This window comes from Xiphophorus hellerii, chromosome 13 (genome assembly GCF_003331165.1).
Source record: "Xiphophorus hellerii strain 12219 chromosome 13, Xiphophorus_hellerii-4.1, whole genome shotgun sequence".
NCBI lineage: Eukaryota > Metazoa > Chordata > Actinopteri > Cyprinodontiformes > Poeciliidae > Xiphophorus > Xiphophorus hellerii.
This window is the reverse complement of record NC_045684.1, coordinates 6,170,766-6,190,999: the sequence shown is the minus strand read 5'-3', so window position 1 is coordinate 6,190,999 and position 20,234 is coordinate 6,170,766. Positions and strand designations below refer to the sequence as shown.

The window sequence follows — 20,234 nt, the reverse complement described above, 5'->3', positions numbered from 1 at the left end:
TTCACAATTTAACATGGGTACAATCACTTACTCAGACCAAGATGTTTTAGATATCCATTTCCAAAATAAATGTAATCATTATTACACTTATTATATAAATGCTCCATTAAAATTTGTTTGATCATTTGAAACATTTCAGTACGTCAAAAAAGCAGAAGCAGAAGGACGAATGCTGATTCACAGAAGAGTACAAAAAATGAAAAACTTAAAGCGTCATTAAACAGCTACCAAACTCTCATTATATTCTTTGGCCTAATGGGTGCAATTGTACATTTTTTAGGCACAAAAACATGAAAGCAAAATCTAATACCACTTTCCTAATCATTTCTTTTTCAGAGTGGAATGTGGTTCGGGTTTTGATATTCAAGGTTATTTTTCTCGTTTTAGATTTCTTTTTGTGATCGTGATTAGCAATGAACCCTCGAGAACCCAGTAAGACAAGCCCATTGAAAAGTTCTTTTCAAACTAAGAAACAGGCTAAACTCAAAATGTGAAAGCATCATGTTTTCTGAAGTGAAATCATTAGAAAGGTGTCATACCTGGCGGCGAGGAAGAGAACACAGCTGACAGCAAGGTAGGCCAGCAGCATGAAAAGCCAAACAGCAGGAGAAAACGGGTCGAGAAAGGAAAAGTAACCTGGTTTTCGAGCCTGAAAGAGAAACACAAAGAAAAGCTCAGAAGATTGACAGCATTGGTTTCCCTCTTACTTTACCTTCCTGTGCTTGGCCTCAAAGAAAGCAGTGCTGGGGCTAAGACTCATAAAGTCGTTTTGTCTGACTGAAGTCCGCCTTGATTATGACCTACAATCATTTAGAATAAAAACCAGCACATCTACAATAAAATTTAATTCCACTGGATGGAAGGGACAATGTAAGGGTGGGTTAAAGACAGAACCTTTAATGAGATCTTTACAATTTGTTTCTACCTTAGTAATTTCTAAACTTTATCTTCCTTATCTGATGACATCAAAATAACTTGGAGACAGTGTAAGACAATGTCGTCCCTCAGATTCTATGAATAGGAGAGCAACAACAAAATGAGTGCTGATGAATTGGAAGCAGCAGTAAAAATTAACTCAGGCTGTTCAGCACCAGGGGGCAAGGGTGCTGATAAACATGGAGATGTCTTCACTAATGTGTGTGCCAGTCAAGAGCTTAGCCAATTAAAAAGATTACAATCTTTTAATGTGCTCATAAGCTTTGTAGACACATGCAGCATGTCTTGTGTTTCTAATGTGTATAAAGCAGATTATCTGCTGCCAGAGACAAATGTATTGTATTGATTACTTTGCAAATCAAAAAGCTAATCTAACATTAAATTACTTGCTTTTGTTTGCTCTTTTTAGCTCAGAAACTTGCTCAAGAAATTACAGTGAGTTAACTGAAATGTTGCACATACAAAATAGATTTTTTTTCCTTTTTAAACAATTGACAAAAACTACATATCTGGAAAAAAAGGTATAATTTATTGTGAATATGAAAGAGTGGAACTTAAAACAGAGAGATGGCGTTTAATTTAATTAAAACGTGACTCATAACTTAACTTTAGAAGGTTAAACTTTATTTATTGCTGTAAATTGAATTAAAATTCTAGTTTATGCTGCTTAAAATAAATTGCAGGGTTTGAAATTAATCAAACGAATCACATTTTAATCATATAAAACCATGTACTGACAAAACAAACACTTTCAATTGAAAAGCCACTTTTGATGCTTAATTAATGAATAAATATACATATAAGCTCAACAAAAGAGATATTCATTGTTTTTAATGTTATTTAGGTTATTCAATCAGGAGGTTGGTGCAATGTGCTGCTGTATCTCTTCAGCTTCCAAGCATTTCAGGAACCACTGATCATTCATACATCTTAGAAAAAAAACTTTTTTAGAAATGTGAACTGTGGATGCTGACATTAGTACTGGAAACGTCTGTGCTGCTGCAACATGTTTTGATTGAGAGGCTATTTTAGGCTTGAACAGCTCTGGTTACAGGACAATAGTCTTTTCTAGCACTCCATCAGCATTTTGAAGCATAAATTTACCTCCAGTGGACCAAAAGCAAAGACTTTGCTGTCCATTGCTGTCACTTGTGCATCACATTTATAGGCATACCAGAAACATGCAAATACAAAGGTTCCGGATTGAGACTTTTGGACGTAAAAAAAAGGGGGATAAAGAAAAGGATGTAATTTGTGTGTGTGTTTCAAGAGGTTTTAAAACAGTTAAAATTGTGGGGTTTTTTATATTTCATTATCATCTAATATTGCATATCCTGACAGCAAAACTACATTAATGAGTCACAATATTATGACTACCAACAGGAATCATTCTCAAGGTAGGAAACCAGACCTTACAGTTATATGGAGATTCTTTTCCCTGCAAAAAAAATAAAATAAAATAGAAATCTGATCAGTCAGAGCCCACATATCAACGGCATTCTACAGTAGCAGCCCCAACAAGCAGGACAGCTCTGGGCCCTCCACTTAAAGAGCTTAAAGAGTCCCAGCTGCCCAGCAGTCATATGAATTATCAGAAATCTGTTTGCAGCTGACAGACGTTGGCGTTGCCATCAATAGAAAAATAAAATTCTGAAATCAGCCCAACAGTAAACTGCTGTTATTCTCCACCTCAGGGTGTGCTTTTCAGGCGAAGATTACTTCAGCTTATCTGTGAGATGTGGTATAAAGCCTTTAATGTCTCTGTCGAGCTTTAACTGTGTGAAGTCTGCTAAATGCTATCAACGAGTGTCAGTAAAGTCAGCACCAGTCCTAAAAAGCTCCAGGCTAAATAGTCTACAAAAAGATTCAAGGCCCCAATTTCTCCCATTGTGTGTTGGGTGAGTGATATAGGGCTTAGATGTTGGCAAAAGAGGCCTTGCTATCAGGTAAAAAAAATTAAAAATTAAAAATAAATAAATAAAAAAAAAAAACTGTTGTTCACTAGACCTGATTCTAGTCCAGTAAAATTCTTTACTGCAAGTGTTACAGTGCTGGAACAAACACTGTGCAAAAAAGAATATAGTAGAGCACTGTTTGTTATTGAGTCCATACAAGACAGATGTTGCTATTTTTAAGCTTTAGTACTTTTATTCATAACTTTCTAGAAGATAAATATTTTATATGAAGCACTGAATCCACAAGCAGCTTCAGATTACAGCTTTATAGGCAATTCTGTTGCTTAATCTTTTAATTTAAACTCATGAAACAAAAACACATGGCTGATGACTTTTGTGATGTTATGATTACATAAATAAGTCATCACTTTTACAACATGCTGCATGCTGTAGTCCTCAAGTTTAGAACTAAGAAAAAATTCTTAAAGTCGTTTCAGCAGAAATCTTTTGTTGTAAAAAAAATAGAAGAAAGTTTCTGGTTGTGGGGGTAAATCAGTGGTCTGTGGTTATTCAGAGTGACAGACGCACCGATTGGCAATTTAGCACTCTTCAGAACAAAGTTGAGCGATGAAAAAATATTAAGCAGTGACAAATATCAAGCGGTGTCAGATATTCTGTGTGGAAATCATGCAGTGTGACTGATGTTTTTTGCCCAGCTATGAGATTTTCTGCACCGTCTCTTGTTCCTCGTCCTTCTCTCTCTTCTTGTCGCATCTGGTTTTAAAAATCGGCAGATTAATGTGTAAATAGCTGCCTATGTATTGTTGGACTGACACCTTGACCAGGTTTATCTGAGATGATACTGCTGGAGCAACAGATTCTGCAGTCTGGCACCTTCCCATACACAATACAGTTAGAATTGGTTACAGTTAAGATTTTATTATTTTGAGCTCACAATGTGTAACATGTTCCAGTTTTTTATGAATTTGGAAATCACACAATGTGTGCAAGTATTAAGGCAAATAAGCAACAGGATAAAAAAAGATGTATGAAAACTAAAGGAAAAGTAGCATTTGTTCTCACAACAAAATTATATTTATTCTGCAAATATTTATTTCAACAACTTTAACATTAATTTGGATGAAGGTAATAGTTTGATACACAGTGTTGGACTTTTGGTGGCAAAACATGATTTAAACAATATTTTTGAAAATAACCGAATGGTCTCTGTTTTTTTGTTCTTGTTAACAGGTTAAATATGTAAAACAAAATAACTGTATTAAAAAATCTGAACAATGTAAATCAATCCAGGTCAAGTCTGCTAGTCTCTATATTCTAATTTCTTTTTACCTGATTCTAAAGGGTTAATGCTAATACCAAACAAACAAACAAACAAACAAACAAACAAACAAACAAACAAACAAACCTAAGGAAAACAATTTGCATAAAAATCAAGATTGTATTTTCAGCAATCTCTGTTTCATTCAGGTTTGAAAAATTTAACTAAGTTAGATTTTGAATTAAAAAGAATCAAATCCATTTCAGTTTACTTAAAACAAACTGTTCATTGGCCTCGACACAAATAAAACGCTCTTAATCTCATGCTAACTTTAGCAGCAATAGGTACTCACAGGGCTGACAAACGTTTTGAGTCTGTCACTCAAAATGTTTTGTCCCTGTGCAACGAATCTAATGCACACCAAATATATATGATGGCTTGGACATGGTTTGCTAAGCATCAGAGGTGCTTGTCATTTTCACACCTTTTATAATGCTTTATCACAGAGGAAAGCTGTGTATTGATTACACAGCGTGTATAAAAAACTCTGTGCCGATGATTCAAAATGAAGTATGATTAAGCCCTTTTAATAGCAAGGCTCATTTAGCCTTTAGTTTATCATCAGTCATAACAGCTGGGAAAATAAATTCAACTTCTCAACTTTAGTAGATACTAAAAAATTTAAAACACAAAAAATCTTAACGGAATAGAGAAGGCAAGACGACCCTGCCAATATATGTGCCAAGATCAACATGGCCTGTCACCTCATCTACTCAGGGTTGTGCAGTCAGAAGGAGCAGTTTGGTGTTTAACAAAGTGAATTTATGGTTCAAATCCTCCAGTCCAGACTCATCCTGGAGGCAGGAGTTCCCGCCACGGATTGAGACGATGGATCTCTCACAGCACATGAGGGTGAGAGCATAAATTGCCGCTGCAGGCCGTAACTGTGAGTAAAAACGTGCTCTCGGTCAACTTAATCTCTAAATAAACACTTAAGAAAATGCAGCTGGGACACTACTGTGTGAGCTGGGCTTTGCTGTACACACATTAAGCAGCTGACTGATCACTGAGTCAATAAACTGATGCTGTCACTGTGGACTGGATCAAACATGGAGGACAGATGGTGGAGGTGCATACTAATGAGCTGCAGATGTACATTATCTGCAGACAGGGACCATGCAGCCATTATAATTCTTCCCGCAAGGAGACAGAAGTGAATCTTTTAATGATAATAGCAACTAAAAGAATGACTATCATCATTAATTGTTGCTAGACAAGACTTGTGTTCTGAGCTTTGTTTTTCCATTTAGTTTCCATTTCCCAGGTCTGAAAAATGCAGAATTTTGAAAGGTACACTATGTGATTTTCCACAGTTCCAACTGATTAAGGTTCCCTTTTATACTTTACACTAAGAAGGTGAAAAAAAGAGTTATCTTTTTCTTGAATATAACAAAAACTATTCAACATAGTAATCAGTGATGATAATCTGGATTTCCTGTTTTCATTCGAAACATTATTTGAATAATTGTTTTTAAAGTTGCTTGTTTTACCTCTGTATCATTGGGTTTTCTCCTGGTACGCCAAAAACTGTTAAATTAATTGGTCTCTAAATTGCCCTAAGGTCTAAGTGTGCATGTGCATGGTTGCCTGTCCTGTGTGTCCATGTGTTTGCTGCAATAGACTGGTATGTGCTTAAGGTAGTGCACATTACATTTTTCATCTAAAGAATCTGGGTTCTCTAAACAATTTTCACCTTTTTTGTGCAGAAAAAAAGACTTCACTTGCTACTACTCTGTGGTTTTGCTCACTTATCTCCATTATCACACTGTGTAAAAGGGAGCGACGCAGTTATTACATTCTACAACGTTCAAATCAAATTAAGTTCACAAAGCAGGAAAGTAACTTTTTCTGCAAGATTTGTTTTTACACATTTAAATGTAACCTTATGGAGATATGCTATGAGAACTATTAATTTATATTAAGATAAATGTCTTTATTATCCCACGGGGATAATCTTTTTCACATGCCATTACAATCAGTGGATACAAATAACTTAGGCATCTCAGAAAAAGTGGAACATTACATACATACACATCAACATTTCCCAACATGTCCCACATAGACTCCGTCACAGACATTTAAAATATAACATTCATCCCTCCCTCTGTTTTTCTACCTCCCCATCTGCATAATATCACAAGAAAGACAGGAAAATGAATGATTGCCACAGGATGATATCTGATAAATTCAATGTGATAATAGCTGAGGGGACAAAACTTTTCTTAAACTGGTCCTTTTTTCCAGCTCTGAGTTCTGTATCTGTGTCCAGATGGGAGTAAAGTGAAGAACCGGTTAAGAAGACGGTCAGGACTGTTTGCAATGTATGGTGAACATATGGTGACTGTGTGATTTGTGTGAGTCAGACTTGGAGTGGGAAGGTGTAGAATCCTGGATGCAATGTGTGAGACTTTGATTTTTTTTTTCTTGGTGGTGACAGTGTCTTGAATGAACAGGGAGAGCAGTAGAGTAGAATGGGTTGAACAGGATAACAGAGTGATTTCAGTTTGTGTAACTACAATCTATATTGTTGTGCATGTTTTTGTGTGAAGGTGATAACTAAAGTTTAATTTTTTGTCTACAGTGAACCTAAATATTTGAAAGTATTGATCTCTTTAACCTCTTCAGTATTATGCAACATGTGAAAAAAGGCACAATATTTGGATGAAGACAGAAGCTTTATGTTTGACGAGATACAATTATGTTGAAACAAATTACCTATTGCCTAAGGGTTGTCAGAACATTCAACAGTGAGTTAAGATGTTTTTGGAGCTCCACAAACAGCTGACCTGTGGAAACTCAGGTTGTGACAGCAAAAACTAAAAAATAAAAAATGCACTAAGAAAGCCCAACAGAAGAAACTGAATAAAGACTGAGGTGTAATTCTGATGAAATGTAGGGTGTTATCTTATTGTGCTTTTAGGACATTGAGTTTTAAAACTTATATATAACACTTATTTTATGATGTTTAGTGATCAGATTGGGACTGATAAATCAGGAATGACTTGAAGTGATATTTAGAACAATAATCATGACATCACAACTCAATTCTGAAGGCAAATAAAGGAAACATAAATGTGTCTTTGTACGCCAGCTCTGTTTAAATTAACATCACTTTAAGATGCTTACCAGTACGCACATATGTAGAAAGCTGTTTAAACAAAAATAGTAAATGGGTTTTTTTCTTATTTTACTTTTCAAACAGATTAAATCTTTCATTGTTCTAAACTCAACCATACGGTTGTCTTTAATTAAGGAAATAATTAAGTTTATGTGATAAATAATCAAAGAAAGATGATGAACAAAGTTAACATATGTTACAGATATAAATAAGGTATTGCAGGATAGTTGTATAAGCTCTATGTCCAGTACACTTTTAATGTGATTAGGCATAAACCCTTTTTCCGCATCTGCTTTTTAGTCCAATCCTTCTTTTCCAGGAACTCGGCATCTTGACCAGGGAGTAATTAGAGGAATCTTACATGACTTTTGATTATGGTCTTCTCAGAAAATCCCCCTTTCAACCTTTTATGTTAAAAGCTCTAAGAAATAAGAAGACAGGAGCCCATCTACAAAGCAGCTTGCAGCTTTATTGTTTTGTATTGCATCAGCCTCTTCGGTAGAGACGCTTCAAAAAGAACCTTTTTCATTTTTGCACCTGATTTTTGCCTGCTTTAGGCCTAAATTGAGCCAAGTGGCTTTTATTTATTTTTGCTTTTTGCTGTTTCTTGCTAAAAAAAAAAGAGAAAGAAAAACTTACTTTTATTTTAAAATATACCATGGATATTTTTTTTCAGAATATGGAGTGTAGAAAATCTGAGCTGATTGAATTCACTATAGCTTAAAAAAGGCATGCGCTTGAAAATGTAACAATTTGTAGCACTTATGAAGTTCAAAAGCTTTCTGTAAAACTCGGCTGTGACTAGAATCAGACGAAGACCACAAAACCCATCACTAATGATTTGAGTGTTCCTTGGGGCACTGTGACCTCAGTAAATGTTAGAAGTTTGTGTGTTTCTTCATAGAGTTGGTTGAGATTTAAATCCATCCAGCCATTCATTGTCCATAGTTTCTCCTTTAAGGGTCAAAGGGGACCTGGGGCCTATTTCTACCAGTTTAGTGTACATAAATCTAAATGAGCAAAATACAGAAGAGAACCATATTGTTAATTCCAAATAAATCAGATTTTAATAACCTAATTTAAAAAGCTACTTTTAATGTGGCAGCTATAGCAACTACAGTCTATGTTTTTACTGTTTTGGATCTAAAACACTAAAATCACGGTCTCCCTTTGTGTGAACCATGGCATTTTAAACAACAATCGACTCTCTGATTTAAGAGTTCTAGGGCACAATAAGAGGCTTAGAGCTGGAAGTGGAGGCAAAATAAAGAGGGGGGGGGGATGAGCTTGTAGTGATTTAAAAGTAATCAATAAAATGTTTAATCAAAGGGGGAGCAGGCATAATTTAAGCAGGACTGGTGTGATGTATTCCCTCGGTGGAGTTGTTGGAGAGCTGATGCTGCATTTTGCTTCACCTGTAAATGAGAAACTGCTGCATTGTTTGGGTAAACACACACTGAGCCGCATTATTCCAGTTCATAAAAAGTAAGGTATGCAAAATGCATGGACTGGCATGAATTTCTGACAGAATCATCAACTTGAATTTAAATACCACAGTTTGACAGTATCTTAACAAATGTATAATACAAAATGTATAATTTTATTGTTTTTATACAAAAATCAATTAGTCTTTATGTAGCTGATAATAATTACTAAGGAATATAAATGTCAACACATTTTTTGTCATTTTCATTTTTAATATACTTACCAAATCAATATATAAAAATACAAAATACACATTGTCTATTATTGCTGCTTGTTTGCCAGATGTAGTTTTAAGAGATTATAACCTTAAAATAGTTTTTCTTTTTAGTTTTGACAATAACAGATTTTTATTACAGAAAAACATTTTTTGAGAACTTTGTGTTCCTCCCAAAGTGTTTTCTTTTAATGTAGAATGATTAAACATTAATTCAATTTAATGAATGTTCTTCTGCGAAAGCAAACAAAGAATGTATTTCTGTAAAGATTATTTTAGTCAAATTTTGCTTTCTTTTTTCTCATTATTTACTCAAGTACCAAATGTTTCTGAAGCCTTTTAATGGCAGACTGCTGTCAATAAATTTATGCCATAAATGTTAAGTGTTTTGGCTCTTTTTTTTTTTTTTAGAAACTAGTGAAAAAATAACATATAACAAGAGGTGAAAGTAAAAAGCATGTAACCATGAATATAAAATAAATCTGACAATTTCCAAACGTTGAACGGAAACGTAATACTGTTGCTACTTCCTTTAGGGGGCAGTTTTCATAGTGTAAAACATAAGTTCATTATGTTCTTTATAACACTGGAGCCAAACCCGTGAAATCAACAACATGAATAAAGATAAAAGATTCAGCATTCACTGCAATCGTTTTATATCAGTCTTCAGTAAACATAAGCGGTGACTGAAAAACAGAATAAAAAGGAAAATCCCACAAGAAATTTCAAAAGAACTCTTTTTGTACATAAAAAGCATGCAGCATTTGAAAACTTCAAAACTGTCACAAATCCCATGTCTTGAATCTGCAGGTCTGTCAGACTCAGAAAATGGGGAAGCAGAAAATCCAGATTTTAGATTCCAGTCAGGAAGCCCAAGTCAACCATCCCCCATCAGAGGCTAGAAACTCACAATCTAAAGCAGCAGCTCCTGCCTCTACCTTCCCTGCATAAAAAATAAATAAAAACATGCCCTCTATCTGTGTTTTCAGCTTTTCTTTCATCTGATCTGCCCCCCAAAAGCACCCCGCCTCTGCTTCGTCAGTGTTTGTAGTAATACTTTCTGTTGCTTTGTTGGAAACTCAGTTTGACTGTGTGACCTGAGCGGTCGAGCGACTGTCAGCGCCTCCAGCAGCACAGCTCGTGCTGAGAAGGAAGCATCTGATGCAACTGCAGCCCTTTTTTTTTTTTACCTCTGAAATCCTCAAATCAAACACAGAGAGGTTGTAGACATAAAATGATATCAGGTGCAGACACTCCACGCTCCAGTCTGTAGAACTTTTGTCCCATCTCTGCTGGCGAGATGAAAAAAAGTGGACTTTTAAAATTTCACTTTAAAATTGATATTAAGGACAAAACTCCCGAAACTTCAATATTTCAAAATTTATAATGTGCAAACTTTGTAAATGCAAGAAAATGCTTATACATTTATTTTTGATGTTGCAAGCAGATTGTTAATATTATTCTATTTCTTTACCAATCAATATCAGAAATTATATTTATGTTTCCAAAAAGTTATTTTTTATCTCTTAGATAAGGAAATAAAAAATGGAGTCTGGAAACTCTAATAATTTTCCACTTTATTTGTTCTTTATTTAATTCCTAATTAGATTTGGAAACTGGTGAAAGACAGTCCTATGATTTCCAGACTTCATTGAAAGCCTCAGATCAGACTGTATGTTCAGGATTGTTGTCTTGTTGGAAGGATCAACATGTGGCCCATTGCTAACGGTTTTGCAAACCCCAACAAGTATTTTTTAATTGTTTTCCAAGATTGTCTCTATTTACTGTCAGTTCTTCCCTCCTCTCACCAACTCTGGCCGGTTTCCCTTTCCCTGAAGAAAAAGCACATGAACGGCACAATTTTTCATGGTTGGCATGTTCTGCTCAGTTTATCAGCTTTGCACCTTCTTTCACATGTTGCTTGGGTTCCTTACCCAGTTAGATGAAAAAAGAAAGATACTTCTTATTCCTTGCTTCCAACAAATGCTTTTTTTGTCACTCTTCCACAAAGGCCACATAGAAAGGGAAAACAAATCGTGTCATCTCCTATTTAAATTGTAAATCTTTTTTTTATTATGACAAATCATGAAAAAGTTCAAGGAGTAATAGTTCCTTTGCAAGGTAAATGTAAAAATGACCTTATTCAACATGTATTGCTGCAACAGCAGAAACATGTAGACATTCTAACATATTTTTTCACTAAAACATAACAATGTATCGTGTTGTATTTCCAAACAATAAGCCGATACTTTTTTCACACACTTTGAACACTGCGATGCAGCTAATAGATGGGTTTTTACCAAGGGGTTTCCAAAGCTTGAAAAGGAAAGCACAAGCTCAGTTGTTAATTTGCCTTGAGATGAAAGTGACATTGAGAGTGACAACAAAAGAGAAACTGAGAAAGTGTGTGACCTTGGATTTACACCGAATGCGTCTCTGCTCTGCTGCACACTTCACCAGTGGAGTGAAGCCATTCCTAACCACCATGATTTACACTATGTGTGACTCCGTTCCACTGTGAACCCCAGGAGTGCTTTCTTTGAGACTGAGGTATAAAGTAAACATTAAATCTAGGTATCTAACCTTCATAAGCGACATGTAGTTTTTACATACAGTACGTTTTAAAACTGCCCTTTGGTGTGACAGTATAACATCAGACAGATAATCTTTAGGAAAAATCTAGCTCCTCTGCTTCCTGGAGGTCCTTTTCTGGAGAAACACACAACTCCTAGTCAGAAACAACCAACCAGAGCCAGGAGGAAGGTTGTAGCGCTGTCAATCATTCTCATGATTCTTTCATGTTACTTGCCTCATACTAAACTGTCACAACATAGTGATAGTTTTAACAAACATGTAAAAAGCATTTTATTTATAAAAGTTTCCTACAGCAGCTTTAATCAAAACTGAAAATGGAAAGGCAAGCTCACCAGATGCACTCGGTAGAGGATGCTGATTCCCAGAGTCATGAATGGCTTGGAGAAATCAATTACCTTCTCCCTCTCTGAGGTTATAGTGAAGCCGGCGACGGCCAGGTCAGCTTTCTAAGGCAAGACACAAAACATATCAGATATGATTGTTTAGTATTTGTAACTTCCAGGTACTGAAAGAAGAAAGAAGGTACAGGAGAACGAAAATGGAAACGGATTCTCTTTTTTTTGTGACTTGTGGTGCATGTGCAAACAAAATTGAAAAATAAAATGGATAAAAATCTCAAACATAAGGTAGAGGAAAAATAGGAGAAGGTAGAAAAAAACAGGGATAGCAGAGAGTGTCAGTCGAGGTTTCATAGAAAAGAAAAAACAAAACCTACACAACATAAAAGAAAGGAAGAAGAGTCAAGTGGGTCAAGTACCTTCAAGGAAAGCTGATATTTGGGTAAAAAAGCAGGAGACACAATAATTGAACTGAAGAAAACATAAAACAAGAACTGAGGCCTTATACCAAATTTCTTTAAAGTGATATACCACCAGGAATGTTTAGTCCGTAAGTAAATAATGAGAGAAAAGAGAGCAAAATCTAACAAACATAATCTTTATGGAAATGTTTTCTCTGTTTGTTTTCCTAATGAACATAATTAGCAGAATAACTTCCAGTAAATTGCATTCATGTTTAACTATTCTGCATTACCAGAAAACACTTTGGGAGGAACATAAAGTTGTCAGAAACAATGTTTTCTGTAATAGTGTTCTAATAGCTTTTGCCTTCAGATACCAACATTTTCTCCCACCGCTGGGTTGATGGTGTAAAATAGTTTCATCTTTGCATCTTCAAAGAATAATTTTCCAACATTGAATTTAGTTCATCTCTTACGAACACAAGAGGTTGTTATAAGGATAATTTGGCCATTGACATGGCAATACTATACTAATGGTAATTAATACTTTACAGTCTTGGCTGTAGTGATGATATGTTTTATTTCAGACAGTCTGTCAGGTCACAGAATGTGAATAACAGAACAGTACTCATGGAATCTTAACATACAATTAGATTAAACAAAGTTTTCTGAAAACTTTCTACTGCTTATGAAAGGAAGAACACAAGATCAGATGAAATTTGTCAGGATTTCTGTTCATGCAGAGATGTGTATTGGAAATCCATGATGTATTAGGACATTAATAAGCAGAAAGACAAAATGGACTGAGTGGAAACAACAGATCTGTGAATAGAGGAACTGGTGAAACAAGGGATATTTATGGTGGGGAGCTACACAGGTGAGTTAAAAAACAGATGAGGAGTAGCTTTGAGAGAGACAAGAAAAGGTGTAAACAAAAATAAACTTTTCAAAAGATTGTCATCTCTTTTCCTCTCAAAAAGTTGAAAGTTTTCACAAATTACAAACTGTGTTTTAAGCAATCTCTAATCAGCGCAATATACTTCAATTAAAGTTTTACTCATGTTTATATTGAATTATTTTGCTGCTTCCTTTTTGAGTTTTCACAAACTCAAATAATGCTTCATAATTCTCAAACTGTGCTTTAAAGTATCTCTGTTCATCCTGGAATGATCCATCTTGTCTTAATTTTAGATGTTGTGCTCCAGCTGCCTTAAAACTGTGACAATTTTCAAATTTAGCATCCACTGGAAGCTTGAGGCAACAATTTATGATCGATAACAGACACTTGCAGTACTATCACAGTGCCTATACATCATACATAGTTTTGTCTGCCAACCTGTCATTGCTTTTCCCCCTCACAAAATGCTGCCAGTTAAATAACTTCAAGATAGCGGAGGCTTCTTCAGGGTTTATGTAACCGAGTGTCCTCAGTCAGTCTGACAGGCGATGTTGTTTATCTGACTCTGTCATGACAACTACAAAATGACTTAATGCAAAATAAGAGTCTTAAATATACATATGGGGTTCATAACACTAGCTTAAGCTACATTAACCTCCAATTCATGCTTTGCAAAACATATTTCACTCTGTCAAGAAATACTGTGGGATTTTAATATTGCAAGAACCTGCCCCAACGGATCTCTTTAAACATCTGACATTAAATAGGACATGTCAAAAGTCTTAAAATTATTGCCTAGATTTTAAATTAACTGTTAATAGTAAATATTAACCAATGATGTAATTTTGTTTTTGTAGTTTCACAACAGATTTTGCATTAATTGAAGGCTGACCAGTGGCTTTTTAAGGTAAGGGAAATTAAATGTTGATGAAACTCCTATAATCTAATCTTCAAAGAGTCATCATGGATAATGATGCTGTGGGCAGGAAGGATATCTGATAGCAGTCAGTCATGCAACATATCTGAAGAGGCCTCTGACTGAAGATGGTTGGTGTATCACAGTCTCATGATGGTCATTACATACTAGCAGCTTAATTTCTGGTCAGCAGAGAAGAAATATCACAGAAATGTGTCCTGTATCCATCAGTTGTTGGACAGCACTGCAGATTCACTTCTTTTGTTTTTATCATTTCTCCTTAAATCTCTTTCTGGCTGAGTAGCCAGAAAGCCTGGCAGAGAAATGTTGAAGTCAGGGATCTGTTTTTCTCCCATTATGATTAAGATGGTTCCTCTTTTCTCTCTGCTGTTTGGTTCTGCTCTGCATCCATGAAGCCTCTGTTAGGGGTCATAGTTAAGGCGCCATTTGAGATTTTGAGATGCTAATTAGCTGCTTCCAATTATAAAATATACATTTTGTCCCCAGTTACATAGCATACATAGCAATAGTCAAAGTTTAAAACAAAATGAGAAAAAAATCCTTCCTGTGCCACAGCTTGCAAAACCAGGGCGGGGGGGGGGGGGGGGGGGGGGGGGATTATCTAAACATGCAATATATACTTGAACCCCCCCCAAAAATGAACTATAGTTCATTTTTTCAAATCAGTATGTACTGTATGTATGTTGTTACCACAACATGCTGCCACCATGAGTGGTGCAATTCTGAAAGTGTCTTAGAAAAATATTAACAAAAGGAAACAACAGCCTGGATGATCATCTCCTGCTCATTATGCCAGAAGCTTAAGATTTATTCTGTAAAGACACTGATTATTCAAACATAACTCATACATTCATCAGACATAATTGGCCATCTGAGTCTGTATGGCCAATATGTTGCCTAATTTGTGGAATCATGCTGAGAGACGCAACGATTAATAAAAATTCTGTTTAGTTGAAGGTATCGCTCAACCGTTGCGTCATGACTGAATGAATGCAAATGGAGGCCGCCCATGTTTCTGAAATCACTGCTTTGCTGCCAAGTGATAAAGGCAATTTTTAAACCAGGAGTTAAAGTTACTGTTGCCAGTCTTGAAGAAAAGTAAATTAATGCTTAAAAACTAACTTCAGTTACTCCATCATACAGCTTCAATCAGTAAATTTATTTGCAGTTGCATTTCATTTCTTCAAACCCAATTTAATCAATGTAAGGCTTAAATTAACTTCCATCCTACTGATATTCAGAGATGATACACTGTCTGTTGAATGTCCTGAATTCATTATGGGATTCATAATAAGGGTCGGCACCTTACTCCCAGACATTTAAACCACCTTTGCACAGATTCTGGAGCTTTTAATGAAATATTGATTTTCTTACTGTAGAGAAGTCAGTATTGAAGGTGCAGCTGCCACTGAATGTATTAGGAGTTAACAATGAATTGTTATTGTGCTGGTGTCATGGGACAATGAGAACCTTGGTCACTAACAAGTGCCTTCTGTCCCGATTGCATAAATAGTGAAGCAGCACGACAGAAGGTTACACCAGACACAAATGTAGACAAACTGATAACAAACTTGATCAGCATTAAAATAAAACACAAATTTCTATCTGGAGGGTGAACTCCACCTGTTTGATTGACCCAAAATCAGTTCTATGAAGTGCCAGACTTTATTTGTTCTTTTTAGTTTTTACCTAAAAAAGAAATCTGAATTATGTTAGAGTCTTGTGTGTGTGCTTGTCTAACGTCCCTTTAATCTGAGTTCTAAAGTGAATTATTCACATTTTGTACATGTGCTTAGTGCCGAATATGGATAAAGTCGTCATACAGGAGAATGAATTCATGAAAATGTTAAATGTGAAATATTACCTGGAGTTCTAATTCAGACTCTCTATTCTTCCTTGTTAAATATACAGAAACTAGCTCTCTTCATCATACTCTTGATCTCATTCTAATACAAAGAGTGGACTATTATTAATAACTATTGAAATGTGTGACCACGGAGACTGTGAGAGGAAATTTGAGTCTCCTATGCACCTGATCATGCAGATACAAAATTAAAAGCAGCAATTATATTTTTTCCTTAGTTTCCATAAGCAACTTTATAGAGAACAGCTATCCCAACTTGCCCATTTTGGTTTATCGTACTGTTGACAACATTATAGCCTAAACAATAAATGATCGTCATCTGAAAAAAGTATCATCAAGAGGAGGCCGGCCATTTGGTTTGACTTACATTTCAGTACTTTAGGGCATAATGCAACCCACTATAAAAAGGATCTTAGCTAGATTAGAAAAATGTGATAATTTAAGAGAAATTGAAGCTAGAACAACTTGTTAAATTCAAATAGTGGAAAAAGAGAGAGAAAAAAACAATCCCCAGGCTGTAGGCAGGCAGAGAGTTTTAGCATTTTCCTTAAGCCTATGCAGACTTAATTTGCTGCTTTAATTGACATTGGTTTATATTCGATAAAACAATATGACAATCTTTTTCTTCATGTGCCTTGAGACATGTTGTAAATTGGTGCTATATAAATAAACTTAATTAAATAGAATTTTCACTGAGCTACTATCGGTGCAAAATGAGGGCATTAAATGCTAAGTAAGATAGTAAGCTTTCTTTATTTCACTCTGTAATATTAATTTTCCTAATCCACTCAACAAATTTTTCATGCTTTTGAAGTTGCTCTGCTCCATCCCTAAAACCAGCTTTTTTAGAGAAACCCATTGCTGTTGAACTTTCTCTGCTCACGGGTCTCTCTGCAGTGAACTGTAAGAGCACAACAAGCATGCCCAAAAGAAGGCAGGAATGTAAACACGCTGTTATTCTGCTGGCCTTAACACTTATCCCACCACCTTTTTGTTCCACAAGAAAGTACAAAAAAACCCAACAAAAACATACCTTGCAGAGCAGGTTTCAACCTTGCAGAAAAAGTCAACATCAATGTGTGCAATATACAACACAAAATATCTTTGAAGGAGACGTTACATCTGGTCATAGAGACATACTGTTGAGGAGGAATCAAATATTTTAGCAAAGAAGTGAAAAAAAAATATTGTGAGAGCAGTGTTTTTGAGTTAGAGGAGTTTAATCTGAGACTAAAAACAAAGAATCATACTCTGTATTTGCCCCTTTTTTAGAAGTAAAAACATCTTTAATATGGAATCAAGAAATATAAATGCTTCAACAATAAGAGTGCAGTTTCGGATTGGCTTAAACTACCATGTTCAATTTGCTTAGCAAACATTAATCTTCTAATTAATCTTCTATTCATAAATAATTTTACATTTTTACTCAGCTAGCAAATAGAAGGTGTATTTATTAAAATATTTATCACTCAAGTTAAGGGATTACTCAGTTATGAATTATTTATTTTTATTCTATTTTTAAGTCTTCATCATCGAAAAATGTTTTCATTGTTATTGTAAAAATGTTTGCGGCAGGTTATTTTACAGAACTATTTTTTTATATATATATTTGCTTTCATATTTGGCACAAAAAGAATTGAAACAGTCTTCGTGTTTCCAGCTTCGGTTCCACTCACACCCCAGCTGATGAGACTGCAGTGAAATCTGTTGGAAAATTGGCTGGTCTATCTATTCAACTTTACATAATGCAAAAGCATGGGCCCTTTCTTCTTTCTGCCCTCAGTGGAGCGAGGACCAAAAATAATGAAGCTACTGCTGTCATGAAGTGGTAGTAGAAGAGGGACCCAAATGTAGACTAACACATGAGGCCAGAGCCAAGAAAAACAATGTTTTATTAAACAAATAGAAGAGCAGACACACACCCCAAACTCCAAAGTGAATCCCAAAAAAATCAAGGTCCAGCACAGAAATAAAAGTGAGCAAAAAACAAGAATGACACAAATGTAGCCGGAAACACTGATGATCTGTCATGTAAACTAAGAAAGCCAATGTGCTTACATAAACTCAAAAATATACTCAGAGGGGTCAGAGATAAAAGGTGTCTGAATGAAGATGAGCGGACTGGAGGCAGAGAACAGGTGGTGGAAAAGACACAATGGAAGACTATCAATAGAGACTGGCAGAGAGAAGCTATTCAAAAAAAATTACAGTTTCTACAGAGCAAACAAGGAACTAAATACAGAGCTATATATGGTAAAATGTCCTCTGAAGGTATTCAAGATAGTTTAACGCTTTTATGTGGGCATAGACAAAGGATGAATGGATGGGTTTTCAAAGTTATTTAAATATAAAAATTTGTTAAAGTATGCTGTGAATTTATATTCAGGTCTAAACTCTTTTTAGCCGTCATTTACATGAATCACAGTTGCAATCCAGTTGGGGTGTGTCTTTTTCATTTTTGCACCTCTGAAATATTTGCCTCTCCTTTGCAAAAAAGCTCAAGATCAGCAACACTGGATAGAGGAGAATCTGTGAACATAAATTCCCAGGTCTTGCTACAGATATTCACTTTTATAAGTCCATTATGACTTATACCTGAACTACAATAGCATGCCTTAGATCAAAACCTATGTTTTATACTGGAAAGCCCATTCCAATGTGAATTCACCTGAAGTTGATGATTCATTTTCAACACTGATGATCAAAACCATGCCACTATAATCCAAACTTTTTGTTTTGGATATGGTGTAACCTCTAGATGTATTTTCTGTGGGATTGACCTGTTTTGCTCAATCCTACAAGAGCTAAAACCAGTTTTTCTGTCCTCACTAAAAAAATATATGCCCACAGAGAACAGGTGGTGAAACAAACAATGGAAGACTATCTATAGAGACTAGCAGAGAGAAACTATAAGTAATAATAATAATAATATAGCTTCTACAGAGCAAACAAGGAATAAACCAAATCCCTGAAATACTGAACTGCACATAGAAAATTGTCGTCTTTCAATGGCTTTCCTCTTGCCTCTCTGATAACTCAGAATGCAACTGTGGTTTTAAAAAAAATATGTCAGATTTTTCCTTCAATTCATAATTATGCACAACTTTGAGTTGGTCTGTGACAGAAAATCCCAATGAGATTGTAGCAATAAAATGAAAAATGTCTGAAGGAGGATGAATGCTTTTGCAAAGCACCTTAAAACTAGCTAACAAAACTCATCAACAAGTCTATTATATATAAAGCAGACAGAGAGCAAGAGCTGCATAAGGGGAAAAGAAATAGTTTCTTCAATATCGCAATATTTAAGCCATGATAGCTGGATATTTCATAAGGTGCCTTCTGAAGGGAAAAAAGCCTAATAGATCTTAAAGGCCAGCATTCAATTGGATAATGCACATTTTCCACATCTGGCAATACATTCCTCTGAATTTCACTTTCTTTCCTACTGGAGGACACAAAGAAATTCAATTTACTGTATTCCAGTTTTATCAATTGGTAATATTGACTGGACACTGAGAGGGAGCTGAAATCCATCCATAACACAGCCAGGGCATGAAGCTTTCTTCTGGTGACATAAGCACAGTTTAAAGTGGGTTCCTGAAAAACCCTCTTTTAAAATGGCCTTTTCAGTTCTGTTTTTCCACACCAAAACCGCTGCAAAACACCCACGTTTGGATTTAACCTTGATGGATGAAGACAGAAAGGTGAAATTAAAATTGAAAGATAATCTCATTAAGGTTCAAGTCAACTGAAACCCAGAGTGGAGCCATAGTGGAGTGTTTATCTGGACCCCAGACACCTCTCTGCTCTTTAATTAACACCTAATTGATTAACAAGCACACACTTCTTAAATGAATTTCTCCCACTTTCATCAGACTCCTCGGTCTTACAAACAACAAAGTTTATAGGAGTGTGTTTCCGTGTTTAGGTTGGACAGTTGTCATGTTTTGAGCAGAGAGAGCGAGAGAAGAGAGAGTGCTCTTTCAAAGGCACAGTTTTGTGGCCACAAATTTTAAATAAAGGGATACCTGCTTGTGTGTCTGTGTCTGTCTGTCGGGGTGTGTGTGTGTGTGTGTGTGTGTGTGTGTGGGTTCAAACTGAGGAATCCCACAGTGTAATTGAAACAGCTCTGTATAATTAGTAAGGAAAAAAGGCAGTTGATTAGCCTCTTAATGGCTCTCCTGTGTTCCTCAGTTTCTCTTTCTGACACACAC

The 20,234-nt window shown here is 35.5% G+C and overlaps 1 protein-coding gene across 2 annotated transcripts in view; it reads right to left on the bottom strand.

Moving 5' to 3' along the window:
- LOC116731683 (glutamate receptor ionotropic, kainate 5-like) overlaps positions 1-20,234 on the bottom strand; it is a 207,830-nt gene that overhangs the window by 21,286 nt on the left and 166,310 nt on the right. For both annotated transcript variants that reach the window (XM_032581498.1, XM_032581499.1), the window contains 2 exons: positions 11,915-12,028; positions 540-649 (listed from right to left, as the gene is read on the bottom strand). In XM_032581498.1, coding sequence (XP_032437389.1) covers positions 540-649; positions 11,915-12,028 — 224 coding nt within the window. The remainder of the gene's footprint in view (positions 1-539; positions 650-11,914; positions 12,029-20,234) is intronic.